The following is a 15,993-nucleotide window of genomic DNA, read 5'->3' as shown; positions in this document are numbered from 1 at the left end:
CATGTGAACAGTGTTGTGGGCCACATGCATCCCAGTGTTGTGGGCCACATGCATCCCTTCATGCTAGATGTCACCAACAGTGACTGCATCTTCGAACAAGATAACTGACACAAGGCCAGAATAATGCTACAGTGGTTTGAGGAGCGTGTTAGTGAACTTACATTGATATCTTGGCCACCAGATTCACTTGATCTGAACCTGATGGAGAACATCTGGGACACTTATCAGGCACCAGCTCTGTGCTCATAAACTACCAACCCAAAATTTGCAGGACCTGTGTGACCTGTGCATAGACATCTGATGCAACACATCTCCAGAAACCTACTGAGAACTTGTCAAATCCATGCTGTGTAGAAGTACTGCCGTATTGCTTTCCATAATGCACTGTTAAGCAGATAGTCATAATTTGTTGGCTCATCAGCGTATGTGGCTGCAGAATCCATTGAATGTGGTAAGCTATAATTGACCTCTAAACTGAGAACTCAGGCATTTATAGGGGACCTATAATTTATTTGCCATTTGATTTTTTATATATGTGTATATGATATTGTAGAGAAGATGAGCCTGAAATAACTCTATGGCCGACTTGGATCAAACACCAGCCCATTAGATTTGTCCACGTTTTAGTTGTTTATGCAGCCCAGTGAAAAAGTGCTTCGCTTTCCAAATTACAAATGCGTAAATTACCACCAAGCACAAATTAGTTTCTTGCAGATAATTAGAGACAACTTGCTGAAGAGATCAAGCACAATTTTCTGGAAACGAAAACAATTCATAAGTTCAGCTTTGGAATGTTTTTGGTAGAATACGGACACGCCTTTTTACAATGTTAGTTTATTAATTTTTGTCGCACCGTCGAGTAGTTCCATGGAATCTTTCCTAAAACTATGAATTCTGAGGGTTAATTGCACGCGACTATGTCATTGTTCGGAAGAAAATGCACCTTTAATCAGCTGTCTAATATGTAGGTTTTCAAACTTTTTCCCACGGTATTAGGCCTACCAGATCGCTATTAATGGCTTCTTCCTCATAATGTCAAACGTGTATGAGAGTGCTGAAAAATCTCTTTCATTCAGTTGCTGTCTTGCTCATGTAATGTTAATGTTATTTTTAACTTGGTTACGATTTCGGTATTTTCCTCTATACCACAGAAGTTTGTGTAGCGCTTGTGCTGTCCATTCCATGTGACGAGACCACAAAAATGACTCACGCGATAGTAAACAAGGTTTAGTTGGCCGCTTATTACCACTTAGCTTTGCCGCTGGAAGTCCATGGTGAGTAGACTCGGGAATCCTTAACCAAATTTTGTCCTTTAAGTACCAGTTATAGTTCTTGTGACATTATAATAATATATTTTCGGAAACGTACAAGTCATGTTTATTCGAATATGTCTTCAATAACGCGACCTTGGGAAATGTATTAATATCGATTTTTATTTTGACCTTTGCCTATTTGTATATTTGCTAGTGACAAACTGAATTTCCCGTGGACCTTGGAATTTTTTAAAGATGACTAAGTGAAACGCAGGTTTCATTAGTCTTCTGAATCATTGTCAACTCTTGATCTACGGCGCGCAGTTCCCATGCTCAAGAATTTGTTTAATACTATTATCGTACGTGTCTAAAAACCAACCTTAGGAATCCCGATGTAATAACAACATGTATAACATTATAAACGGAAAAAAATTTACCAGTACTTCATAGGTGGGCGAAATTTTTCGTCGCAGTGCCCTAAAAAGATTGCTCTCTTTGCAGCCTTGCAATAACCACCATTTTGACCAACGTTATGACGAAATCGCTCTTCGTACGAATTCGTAAAGAACTACAATTGGAAGCAGAAGGGTGCGACAAGACGAACCAAAATATATTAACTAAGAGGAAAAATATTTCTCGAAGCATTGCCATTACCCTTTCTACACACACCATACAACATACCAGTTCTTGTAATAAGACTCGACTATTGTAGCCAGGCAGAAGGTGTTAGAACACTGATAATGTTTGACTAGGTCCTGTTCGTACATCGTCATTTTAATAGAACATAGTGTAACGAGAATTCCAAAATATACCGAACCAGGGATGCCAGTATACAAAACTCAAAAATTCAACGTCACATCACAAATTTGAACACTCGACGTTTGTTCATCTGAATTAGTTGCTTCGTCACAGACCAACAAGCCCCTTTCATGAAATTAACATCAACTTTGTTCCAAACAAATTACAATTTTTAATGCGGTGTGCCAAATGCAGGTGAAACAATTACGTAAATATACAAGCATCTATGGCGTTCCAAGAGATAGTTGTTTATTTAAACGCTGAAGTACGAATTGCAGATTGCCACGCAAATCTCCGATTGTGTTTTTCATGTATGAAACTTAAATTTGCATACAAGATGTAACACAGATTTAGCATCTCACAAAACGGAACTTGAACGTTATTAGCCCATTCATTTCCGTAACTAGGTCTGATTTAAAAACAAAGTCAAATGGCAACTGGTTCCCTAACGTTTGCGAAAGTTAATATTGTACATCTATGAAGCATGGCCGAAATTATTCAGAACTGACAAGATGTGTATCAAAATGTACCAGCAATGAGTGACCCAGAGTGCAAGGAGGTGGTATACATGTAGGTACAACAGTAGTTTGCGTGTGACCAGAAATGCCATAGATATGCAGTGAGATGTGTCGGAAAAAAAGAAAGAAAAAGTGATCAGTCGTTACTGCACCCTATGTTGATAAATACAGCATGTGGTAATCGCTTTCGTGCTCCAAAGATCATTTGCCCACACTATTGACTCAATGCTGAAGCACTCCAATAGGTGTAGGCCTATGTACATCTACACCCGTACTCCGCAAGCCACCTGATGGTTTGTGGCGGAGGGTACCTTGAGTACCTCTATCGGTTCTCCTTTCTATTCCAGTCTCGTATTGTTCATGGAAAGAAGGATTGTCGATATGCCTCTGTGTGGGCTCTAATCTCTCTGATTTTAGCCTCATGGTCTCTTCACGAGATATACGTAGGAGGGAGCAATATACTGCTTGGCTCCTCGGTGAAGGTATGTTCTCAAAACTTCAAAAAAAGCCCGTACCGAGCTACTGAGCATCTCTCCTGCACAGTCTTCCACTGGAGTTTATCTGTCATCTCCGTAACGCTTTCGCGATTACTAAATGATTCTGTAACGAAGTGCGCTGCTCTCTGTTGGATCTTCTCTCTCTCTTCTATCAACCCTATCTGGTACGGGTCCCATACTGGTGAGCAGTATTCAAGCAGTGGGCAAACAAGTGTACTGTAACCTACTTCCTTTGTTTTCAGATTGCATTTCCTTAGGATTCTTCCAATGAATCTCAGTCTGGCATCTGCTTTACCGACGATCAACTTATATGATCATTCCATTTTAAATTGCTCCTAATGCCTACTCCCAGATAATTTATGGAATTAACTACTTCCAGTTGCTGACCTGCTATATTGTAGCCAAATGATAAGGGATCTTTCGTTCTATGTATTCACAGCACATTACACTTGTCTACATTGAGATTCGATTGCCATTCCCTGCACCATGTGTCAATTCACTGCAGATCCTCCTGCATTTCAGTACAATTTTCCATTGTTACAACCTCTCAATATACCACAGCATCATCCTCAAAAGCCTCAGTGAACTTCCAATGTTATCCACGAGGTCTCTGTTGATTGATGGCATGTATTGCTGGCTGAACAGGTGGATGCATTTAATTATATCAGATTCAGTTTTAGAGAAAATACACACACTTCAGATTACGTTCACCCTTATCACAATTGTGGAGTTTTTGGATGGGTTCTTCATCAGCCAGTCCTACAGTAATGGTTGCAAAGCATTTAACAGTTCCATGGTGACTGCAGCCCAGGAGCCACCATTGTAAAATTGCGTGAAGGACAAATGAAAGTGTAACAGTTTGGGACACCACTGAATACATGAAGCAGTTTTGTCTCTTGTGTACCGAGGACATACCAACCTGCAAGTGCCATACAAAGGATCTTTCAGCTTTTAAGTGCTGCTGTTTGGGGGTTTCCACATGTCATATTGCAGTAATACAATTCTCAGCTATATATGCTGAGGAATTGGTAAGCATTCTTCAAAGGAAAATAAGTACCACTGCCTCCCTGACCTGCAAGTTCACTTGAAATGTTTCTCATCAAGTATTGGCCAACACACATGATCATCATGGCTCCCTAGCAACCATAGTTGATCCTTTTCAACTCTCATACGGATGACATGCAAAGAGAGTCTGCAGTTGCATACCTAAACTGTCTTTGTTTCTTCGTCACATATGTTGAAAGGTGTTGATTGTAGTGTGTAAGGCTTTGCACCATATTGAATGATCAAAGCTCATATACATTTAACTGATTGTTTTTCATTTTTGGGCTATCATGTATCTAATGTGTGGTGTAAAGATCATTTCAGTTACAAGTATCCCTGTTGTTACATTTTTCACAAATATTGTAGTCAAACAATAAATGAATGTATTTTTGTTGCAGTGTAATGCTTTGTACTATCAATCAGTTTTCCTTTACATTAGGTGCTTCTCACATCAGATGATGATACCCCAAAGCCAAAAGAACTGGTACTGCTACAAGGGAAATTGAATATGTGCTATGAAAAAGAGGTACTGGAAATTAAAGAAAAGCATGCAAATGAAATTGCAGAGATAAAATCTGAGTATGAAAAAGTAATCGATGAGTTGAAAGCCAACAATTTAAAAAATACTCATGAACTTACTGCCACCAAGAAGGTAATTATTAAATTCCAGTTTTTATTTTAAAAAAAACTGGGCTAATTATTAATAGTAACTTTTTTTATTTTTCAAGTGCATTATTATATGGACTCACCGTAGTTTACTGGAAAGTTTTTTCATGTAATTAAGGTACATTTTATTTCAGGTCCAAGAAACAAGTAACATTTTGAAGAAAGATTGTGCTGATGCTTTCAGTCATGAAGTCTGTGCTGATTATCAAGCAGTAGTAAATGAAAGGTAAAATGTCATTTTACTGAAAGTATATAGTATATTAAAATTTATATAGAAGATAGTTTGCGAATGTACTCTCTTGCAACTGTCCCTCTTGCTGCCACTCCATGTGATGGACTGAGCATGGAGGCACAGTGGGGAGCACATGGGCTTACATTTGAGATGACAGTCGTTCAATTCCAGATTTATGTTTTCTGCAGTTTCCCAGCTCCCTTGAAACTCTTAGTTGGTTTCTTTGAAAAGGACATGGCATTTTTTTAATCACCTCCCAATTTGAGCTGGTAGACTGCCTGACCATCTTACTGTCGAGATTTTAAACCCTATTCTTCATCCTCCCTTCCAAGTAACATCTATTTTTTGCGTTTCTCCCCATTGTTTCTCGGGAAACCACACTATGATTCTGCCAGTAGTGGCTACTGTCTGAAGTGATTAGTAGTATCTATGATGTCATACCTCCCTCTCACTGTTTCGTATATGTATAGTTTGCCCAACAGTTTCTGACTTCTCTGGGTGTTTATCAGTCAGAAATTCTCTCTATATCATCTTCTGAAAGAAAAAATACTAAGGGTAATGAATTAAATAAGAGCTACGTAGAAAATGTATTTATTTAGTTTAGGTGATGGTCTCTGAAGAGTTTGAGTTGTGATAGCCAACTGGAATATTTGTAAGTTTATGGTGGATCTCATACTTTGGAGGTCATGATCTCTTTCTCAAAGCATGGAAATAAAGATAACAACTGATGATAGAGGTAACAAAGGGAAATGTAAGGGAAAGTAGTGCCAGGTGACATCCCTTTCCTCATGCCTGTCATAGAGGCCTGGGGAAAATAATACAAACTCACATATTTCATTTCCAGTCGGCATACATTTTCCTAAGAACAATGCATTTCGTATATTGGCCCACCAATTTTTGGAAGCTGTTGGAGGATATTTTTCCCCCAATATGTTCCAAAATGGTTTAATAATGCTTAAATAAAAATTATTGAGATCAAGAACAATGCCTATTCCACTGAATGAACATGCTAAAATGAAATGATTTTATCAACATTCATTGTTAAGACCCACTGAACTTGTTTATGACAGCTCTAACTTTTACACACTGATCATCATACAGGATGACAATTATTGAACTATATGAAATAAAATGTCATAACTTCTGAACAGCTTGCGTTAGGACGTTTAAACTGCACAATTGTCTGTGGGGCATAATGGGAATTAGTATGTGCATGCACGGTTTTGTTTAGCAATGAAACCCACTTTCATTTGGATGGGTTCGTCAATAAGCAAAATTGGCACATTTGGGGGGGACTGAGAATCCAGATTTCATGATTGAGAAGTTTCTTCACCCCCAATGGGTGACTGTGTGGTGTGTAATGTCCACTCACGGGTTAATTGTTGCAATATTCCTTGATGGCATTGTGACTACCAAATGGTACGTGAAGGTTTAGGAACATGATTTCATCTCCATTACTCAAAGTGTCCCTGATTTCAACAATATTTGGTTATACAAGAGAGAGCTCGGCCCCATCAAAACAGGAGAGTGTTTGATATCCTGGAGGAGTACTTTGTGGACCGCATTCTGTCTCTGGGGTACCCAGAGGCCACTGGCATGGGCCTCGGTTGGCCACCATATTCCCCATATCTGAACACATGCGACTCATTTTTGTGGGACGATGTTAAAGACAAGGTGTCCAGTGATAACCCCAAAACCATTGCTGAGCTGAAAACAGTCTTTCAGGAGGTGATCAACAGCATTGATGTTCTGACACTTCAGTGGGTCATGCAGAATTTTGCTATTCTTCTGCACCACATCATCACCAACGTGGGCAGGCATATCGAACATGTCATAACCTAAATCTGAATATCTGTAGTGACGTTTACATGTTGAACAAAGTCATTGTTGGCCGGAAGATAAATGGTACCACACATACAAGTTGATTACAATTTCAACTTTGAAAGACCAACATTGTTGTGCTACACGGTCACAAAATGTAACTCTTAGTGTGGTGTTAAGCCACCATGGTTGGGAATATAAGCATCCAGATGTCACGGCATGGAGTTGTATGGGTCTGGGATGTAATCCATCCCATTCTGCTTGCACCTGAATGCACAGTTCGCGCACATTTTTGGGTGGACGTGCTCCGTGGCACACCACAAATTTTAGATTGGGGAGCGATCACATAAAGTTACCAGTTGCGAGCCCTCTTCCACATATCGTTTGGCTGTTACAGATTCCATTAGGAGCACTAACAGTGAATGGGCGCCGTACGGTAATTATCCCCACACCATCACACCAGGCTGGCATGACATGTGACAGAAGACCTCAAGCTGCTCTTCATGGCGATCTCCACTGCAACTCTAGAGACAGAACTGTTGATCGTTGCCTCCAGGCAGAAGTGGGACATGGCACTAAAGTGACCCACATCCCGTCTGCAGGGCTCCACATCTGTCCTTGCCAACAGCAGGTGTTTCAGGTGGAATGTTATGGGGGTGTGAGTGGTAGGTGTCTTAATGCTGAGCATGTGGCAAGCCCTGGATCATACAACCACCTGTCGGTGGTACTAACACTTAAGAGATGTTGCATAGATGGCAGGACAGCCCGCTGAAAACCAGCTCTATTGATGGTGGATATATTCATGTATGGTGGACAATCCATTGGTTCTTTCTCCATGTGGTGCATGTCAAGTATCTAGATCCTGCATATCATGCATTTGAGCATTCCTGTATCCTTTGCCACCAACAGTGGGCATTGATGGCATCTGTACGACCAGTGTTGCACACAGTACAATGATACGACAACTCAGCCTGTCGGAGCTCCTCAGTGGGGACCCTCTCGAATCTGTCTAGCTGGGCAACCCACTGCCAGACATGTCTGGTCATAGTACAGATGCAGGTGATGCTCTAGGGTTGCTACCTGTTGTCATACTTGCTGTCATGGCTGTTAGGGATGCTACTGTATGTAGTGTGCGGCTTATCATGCGAAGCTAATGATTAGCATATCTGATGGTGTGCAACATACCCACCCAGTTTGAAACTGGTTGCATCCTTCTAGGTGCAGCTCTTTTGACGATGATCAGCATAGAACCTCCATTATTGTTGACAGTTGGAAGGATGCAATCAAAAGTCTTCACAGTCGCTCACTTTTAACAAAATCAACAAACAACAGTGTTGGTTGTTTTGATTAATTCAGTTCTCTTCAACAATAATTGGGCTCTTTAGCAATTTCTGTTCAGTACTATTATAATAGCACGTAACAATCATTGTTAATGCACTCCTTTCTCTGTAATTTACCATGAGTGTAGCTATTTTCCCATTAACTCTGTATGCTGTCCTGATACTAGATAAAGTATGTCTATCTATCCTTGCTAGATTTATGTCTGTTGTCAACTAGGAGGGCTCCAGCAGTTTGCCTTAATTGGATGAGCATAAGGTCTTAGATGAGAGTAAATCATCACAACACCAAAACAAGTACTGATTTACTTACAGTTTAGAACAGTTTGGTTTTATACTACCATTGTTAAGATGCTCTGTATTACTTAGTATGCTTGTTGGTGGAACCATAACCCCCCCCCCCCCCTCCCCCCCCCCCCCCCCCCCACACACACACACACGTACCTTTCTTACAGTGACAATGAGTTGCTCAATAAGTTATCCATTGGTAATTGCCCAGCACTCTTAAACTGATAACTGAAACTGTGTTTGGCTATTGTAATCCATCGCAAACCAATCATTCAGGTCTTTCCTCTACTTTTGAGGAATAAGTCATGTTGTGATATTTCTTCAGTTGTCTTTGTGTGACCTTGGCTATTTGACTATGCGAGTGTTAGAGTTTTTAATGAAGTAAAAGGAAACTATTCCTTTAACATGTCTAGTAAAATCACAAAAGTTCTTTGATTTGTTATTGTAAATTTGTAAACACTGCCAGATATGTAACTGCATGTTGAGTCTATTTCATATAACAGAAATATTGTGGCATACTATACAGAGTATCACTGATGTAGTAAATTCGCAGTGATGGTTAGTTAGTAGCACATAAAGAAATGACTATGTTAGCAACTATTCTCAAAAACGAGTGTAAATAAATTTGTACAGCAGCCATATCTGTAAACTGCACTTCTCCGTGGCACATATGACAGAAAATGTCAGATTTACCTGTGAGAAACCTTGGTTGCTTAGGGTTTGATGTACAAAAACTGTTGTATACTGCATTAAAGCTGTCAGATTTGTATGCCTAGCAGTTGTTAGCTTATCATACATTAAATTTCTTATATTTCTGCCGTTAGCTACGAATTATAGACATGCTAGCTGTTAATCATATACCTTTGGGTGATTTATTGGTATGTAACTGTGGATTTTCTCCCAGTGATATATCCTTTATGTGAACTGAACTTGGCACTAGAATTCAGCAGCACTTCTCAGTAACCTTTGGCCACAGTTCTGCTGCTATTGCTTAGTGACGAGATAGGGTTTTTGTATCGCACCTGATGATCGTATAATTTATGGGGTGGTCGCATAGCACTTATTTCAATAGGAGCATGTTTTAAGAAATAAAGATTTAGTAGAATACCTGCCAGATTGTCTTTTGGAGCACTAGATGTAGAAGTAAATAATAAAAAACCTGTTTCCCTATGATACATTTGTAACTTTACTCTGCTCAAATTAACATTTTTGTTCTTCTTTCAGAGACAGCTTGAGAAATATGGCAGAGAAGTTGCGATTCCTAGTTGAGGAACTTGTGCAGTACTTTGGTGTATGTGAAGAGGAACTGAATATAGTGTTAGCTGAAAAACTGACATCATGGACTAAAGTAAATGAATTAAAGACTGCCAGCCCACAGGAGCAGCTACCATTTGGAGAGACAAGTCAGTTGAAAACCATTGTTGATTTCCAAAATACTAATGTATCAATGAATTCTTTGAGTCACACAAGAACTTCAGAGTCTTCATATGGGTCGAATGATATCAATGTGTCTGCTGATAATAGAGTGGATTTACATGATGATGATGAAAATCCATCGTTGCCTGTGGCACACAATGTTTCCAGTGAACAACAAGTAATGCGGAAAGTTCATTTTGCGCCTAACATCTCAAGTATCATTAATATTAATGATGAGAGTAGCTTTATGCAGTTCATTGAAGAAAATAAGGATTGGTCGGTTGACATCCATACTGAGCTTTCTAACTGCTTGAGACGTTTAAGAAAAGAAGCATCAGCTTTGTTTGGTTTATCAACTACGTTGCCAGAGCACTTGAATACTGCAAACAGTAAAGCAAAGTCACTGGAAGACAAAGTAGTTGTCTTATGTGATGAGCTTTCAAATGAAGCCCAAGAAAAAGAAGGCCTACTTGTGCAAATAAACGAATTGATTGTAAAAAATAAAAATTTAATGAAGGACTTAGATTTGTGTAAAATTAGAATTGGAGAACTCGAAAGGGAAAGACAGACAAAAGAAATTGTATCAGAAGGATTTGGAGAAAATGTCCATTCAGGTCTTACAAGACAGTTGGAAAACATGGCAAAACTTCAAGATAAAGGTAAGTGGAAAAAAAATCCATTAATCAATAAAGTATTGAAGTTCAGATAAGTAGTACTCCCTTCATCATTTAACAAATGAAGTATTAGTTGTGATGAAAGGTCAGAGTGAGTAAGCACAAACATTCTTGAAAGTGTTATTCTTTTTAAAGTTCTCCACGTTTGTAACTACCCATGTTTATTTTGGACTCCACGTTTTCTAATCACATCCATAGGATTGATGGGTTATTGGAAAGTTCTTGATGGAATGTAAATAATGAATATTCATACAGATTTGTAACTGACATCCATAACTCCCTGACGACATGTCTAAGATCACTAACTCATGCTTTTGCAGTGGATTGAATGCAGCCAGTTCAAATCCTATACTGAAAACAGTTTTTTCACTGTTATTTTGTTGTTGAAGCGAGAGGAGGTGATGGGGTATAGTTCCATATTGTTGGATACTGTGCCAAAGTCCTAGGTGATATCCGAAATCTCGCTGCATTGCTTTATGGAGTGAGGGTATGTGGCACTGTTGATAATGATCCATTTGCTGGCTGAAGATATTGAGCTCAGCTACTTCCTTCATGCTACTGAAGAAAAATAAACTAAGTGGTGGTACCAGATTTCCCACTCTTCAATAATAACAACAGCAGCAATTGCTGCTGCTGCTGCTGCTGCTACTACTACTACTACTACTATGACCACCACCACCACAACCACACTTAAACTTGGAAATTTTAGGTGGGATGTTAGAATTATGGTTGCGTATGATACCGGCAGAGGTCAGGCCTGAACTAATAAGTTTACATCATTGCCAACATCAGTAAACAATTGCACTGTACCAGTTACCAAATGATTTGTGTACTCCAGCTTGCTTTATGTTTCATTGGCTTCTTTTCTTATTTTGGAATGAGTGAAGAGACTAATCGTGGTACATGACAGGATTCAAGTACGACCCTCACGACACCAGAAGGGATAAGCAATCCCAGCAACCATTGCTTTCACAGAATATCAGAGCATAGATGTAGGCTGCTAGTCCTATGAGAGGCAGGATGGGCTTGTTCTCCCATTGTGCTCCTGTCCCCATAGGTGGTCTAAGGTCTTATTTGTTTAAACTCGGGACCAACTGTCTTGTTATAGTTGTTGCACTCTTCTACTACTACTAATGCTAACATTAATAATAATAATAATAATAATAATAATAATAATAAGGTATAAAACAGAAACTGTGCTATGCACATACTTATTACTGTTGCCTGCACAAGACAGATACAATTAAGAAATACAGCATTTAAACTCCACATGTAGCATTAGTTACAAAAAGACTTAAACAGCAATGACTCACATGAGTTCACTTCACTGCTAAGACAAAGTGCTGAACCTGAGATACGTTCATACAAAGCAGTAGATGAGTGCCGCGCTTTCATTCTTATTTCTAACATGGAAAAAACGACACACACTTATATACAATGCACTTACGATGAAATGGTGTAGAATTAACACATGCTTTGCTAGTGCTATCCTGAAAATAAAAACAATGACACTGAGTGGCAGATAGACACACAAACAAGTTGGAACATGTAGCTAAGTGGACACACACACACACACACACACACACACACACACACACACACAGAGAGAGAGAGAGAGAGAGAGAGAGAGAGAGAGAGAGAGAGAGAGAGAGATGGAGGGGGGGGGGGGGGGGCACTACATTACCTCAGTGCAACATCTTGACTAAATAGAATCTTGTAACAAATGGTAATGGGAAAGGGAAACACAGATTGCAAATGATGAGATAAGGTTCAAGGTAGTTGATGGGGGCTGGTCAATTCCAGTAGAGATTAAGGCCAGGAGGGTTTTGATTATGGAGGACATATGATTTACAAATCGTGATCTTCCCTCCTCCTCAATTCAGAGAAAATGGAGCTGAAGCAACGGATACAAAATGGCCCAAGAGTTGAAGCAGTTGTTAGAAGTCTTAACAGTTATGTGCTATTATAAGTCCAAGAAATCTGTGTTTTGGTGACTTATGTTTTTTAACAAGTTTTCCTATACCTGTATTCCATGTCATAACTCTGATCTCAAAAGGCCCCTGCCCACTGTCCCCCAGCCCACTCTCTTACCCAAAAAGTTGTGTTTTGCTATTGCTTGGTGTAATAGGTGATTGTGATATTTTCTTGCAGCATTTGTAGTTCATCCAGTTTATTCGATCTGTATTACAGCTTGTATTAAAAGGTGTTATGGCAGAATGTTAAAGAAGATTCCTTATTACTTTGAAAGACTCAGTGATTCAGTCCTACAGAGGTGCTGCTGTGCTCTAAAAGAGAGCAATCTTCTTTCAGCAAAGACCTTAGTATGCTTGTAACTGTTGTGTGAACAATAGAGAGGCAGTGAGAGATGACTTATTTTGTTTATTTGTGCTGGTACTAATTACTCCTGGTATTTAGTTTTGTACAGGGTATTTTGTATTTTTAATCTCTCTCAATACAAATTTGACGTAAGTTCATGTCCAGGAGACCATTTCAGAGCAGATCAGAAGTTTATTAGATAAAGCATTTACTGACTTATGAAACATTTAAAAATCCAATTTGCCGGAAAAAAATTATAATAAACAGAAAGATTAGAACCTAAAGAAAGACATAGTTGAAACCTTTGCTGGAACAAATGACACATATCACTGAAGACTGATATGCAAGGAAATATATGATACGTGGATGATAACAGGCTACCCCAGCTAATGTATAATTTCACATTCAGATATTAAAGACCAAGAGGAAGATCAAAACTCAGGTACAAGGAGATGATTAAGCCTGACAAGCAGAAAGGGCATACCTGGGGCAGCACTGAAGAGGGAGGGAAATTTAAGGACTATAATTGGTGGAGAAGTCTTGTCTGTCAACCCATTGAATAAGATGGAAAGTTGCAAGGGAGCTGGGGATTGGGATGATGATGATGATGATGATGATGATGATGTGCATGGAAAAGTTTAGAGACCTGTAACCAGCAGTAAATGTCAAGTGGCTGATTATTATTATTATTGTGTGGTCTTACCATTGTTTATTGTGTTTAGGAGTTGTTGTCAGTTGAACATGTGATGTTATTTCTGCAGTTTGAGGCGTTATGTCAGTAAAGAATTAAAGTATTTCTTGAAGTTTGTTTCAGAATATCTGTCATGTTATATGACTAATGTATTGCTGGAAACCAGTTAACGTCTTTCACAGAAATAGATGAACTGCATTACTGTATGCAAGGTTCTCATTGTTAATATACTTGTGAGCAGTGACACATACTGGCTGTATGGACAGGAAAGTAATATGTCTTAATAGGAAACTCATCATAACTGCAAAAAAGGAAATGGCATGCATATAATGTTCAGTATTTACAACTTATTCATTATTTCCATTTTGATCTTAGGATTTTAGCACTGAAACACGTGGTTTTGCTACTTTTGTTATTGTTTGTATGTTGTGGATGTGGACGTGGGAGTAATGTTTTCTAGGACCAGGCCTTCGGTTAGTGCAAGAAAAATATGTAAACTGTTCTAAAGAAAGGTATATTTTGTTTTTGTGTGTTCTTTTTTCTCTTATTTCTGTAGACAGTTAACATGTGTACTTGTTAAGTACAGCGTTGAGCTTAAACTTTTGTTGGGACTTAAGTTCTGCACATTTTACTGGTGCTTGAAAAAGGGATAGGCCATTGTGTAAGTAGATATGCACCAAATTTGTTTATGGTCAGCATGCCTCTTCTCATGAAAAGACCATTACACTTGAAAAGTCATAGTAAATGACTAAAATCTTGGGCTTCCAGCCATGTCAGGTGGTTAAAAATCAATGAGCTTTTGACTCAGCTCTCCTTGGCCATTGTCAAGTGGTAAATGACTGCCGTGTTGCCATGACCTCACCATTACATGGCCCTACTGCTGGCTATGACGTCACTGGTGCCCTCTTCCTTGCCAACTGTGGTAATGTTTTCATCCTGCATTGATCACACCTGCTTCAACCTCGCAATGGCCTGATGCCGGGCTGTGCTGAGCTGCAAACTGCCATCCTTGTTGATGGTGTTTTCAGATATTTTTATTTCTATTGCTTCTTTTATGATACTATCCCAAAATCCCTTCGTACTCGTAATAACAGGTTTTCATCAGATAGAATGTGGTGTCAATTTTCTAAACCGTGTTCTGCCATGGCAGATTTTTCAGGAAAGCTTGGGGGCGTAAGCACCTCTTGTGTTCCATCTGGTGTTGCACCACAGTGCGCACTGTTCGGTCAATATAGTAGCAGCCGCACTAACACACCCCAGGCATTCCTAATGCTAGGTCATCCTTCACAGGCCTCATGAGCTGTCATAGTTTTGCTGGGGGCCTGAACACTGATAAAATGTTGTCTCTCTTCAGTAGCTGGCTAATCTTTCCTGACACGGTGCCACAGGAAGGCGAAAATGAAAGTTTCTTGTTCTCTTCTTTGGTAGTATTTTTCCTGTGTGTCTCATCAGAAATAGCCTGTGGTACCTGGCAGTGATTGTAGCCATTTTCCCGGAAAACATTTTGGAGGTGATTTTGCCCTAGTGAAAGATTTTCAGCATTTGAGATGACTTAAGCATGTTGGACGAGGGTGTTCACAACGCCGTGTTGTGCTGGGTGTGGGGACTAAGAGCATGTGAGGTATCCATTGGTTTTGCAGCAAATGAGGGCACCAAGGAAGGACACTGCACCATTTATCCCTACTTCCATTATAAACCTAATGTGGTCATGAATACTGTCCAGGTGTTCAAAGAGTTCTCCCAGTTTTCCACATCTTTAGGGCCAGGTAGTAAAAGTGTCGTCAGTGTAACGATAAAAGCAACTTGGCTTATGGAGCCATGTCTGTAGTGATGACTTCAAGTTTCTGCATAAAAAGGTCCACTAGGGATGGAGCTTAATGACTTCACATCACCACACTGTCCAATTGGTTGAAATAATGGCTTTTGGGATAGTGTCAGAAAAGTGGTAGAAATACAAATACAAGGATGGCAGTTTGCAGATCAGCACAGTCTAAGACCCAGCCATTGTGAGGTTAGAGCATGCATGATGAGCACAGGATGGAAACATTACCACAGTTGGCATGCAAGAGGGTGCCAGTGATGTCACAGCCAGTGCAGCTATGTAATGTCAAGCTACAGTGACATGGCAATCATTTACCACTTGACAATGGCCGAGGAGAGTTCAGTCAAAAGCTTGTGGGATTTTAACCACCTGACATGGCTGGAAGCCCAAGAAGATTTTATTAATTCGTATCGCTGCAAGACCATGCTTTCATAGTAAATGTAGTTTACAAAACCAAATGACATTTGTATCTCTAATGTATGGAAGCAAACTTTGCTTTGAAAGAACAAAAATTACAATTGCTTCTTTACCAGTAGGCAGCAGTAACAGTTGGTGAGTCAGGCATAATGATTAATGTGGCACACATTGGAGATGTAATACAAATGTACTGAAAAATTAAT

General features: G+C 39.5%; 1 protein-coding gene across 1 annotated transcript in view; it reads left to right on the top strand.

Moving 5' to 3' along the window:
- The window catches only part of LOC124593751 (A-kinase anchor protein 9-like), a 505,072-nt gene that overhangs the window by 305,241 nt on the left and 183,838 nt on the right, over positions 1 to 15,993 (top strand). The window contains exons 23-25 of the mRNA XM_047132086.1: positions 4,550 to 4,762; positions 4,911 to 5,002; positions 9,679 to 10,529. Of these exons, the coding sequence (XP_046988042.1) occupies positions 4,550 to 4,762; positions 4,911 to 5,002; positions 9,679 to 10,529 (1,156 nt within the window). The remainder of the gene's footprint in view (positions 1 to 4,549; positions 4,763 to 4,910; positions 5,003 to 9,678; positions 10,530 to 15,993) is intronic.

This window comes from Schistocerca americana, chromosome 2, assembly GCF_021461395.2.
Source record: "Schistocerca americana isolate TAMUIC-IGC-003095 chromosome 2, iqSchAmer2.1, whole genome shotgun sequence".
Classification (NCBI taxonomy): domain Eukaryota; kingdom Metazoa; phylum Arthropoda; class Insecta; order Orthoptera; family Acrididae; genus Schistocerca; species Schistocerca americana.
Note: the sequence above shows the minus strand (reverse complement) of the source record. Positions and strands in the feature narration are given on the sequence as shown.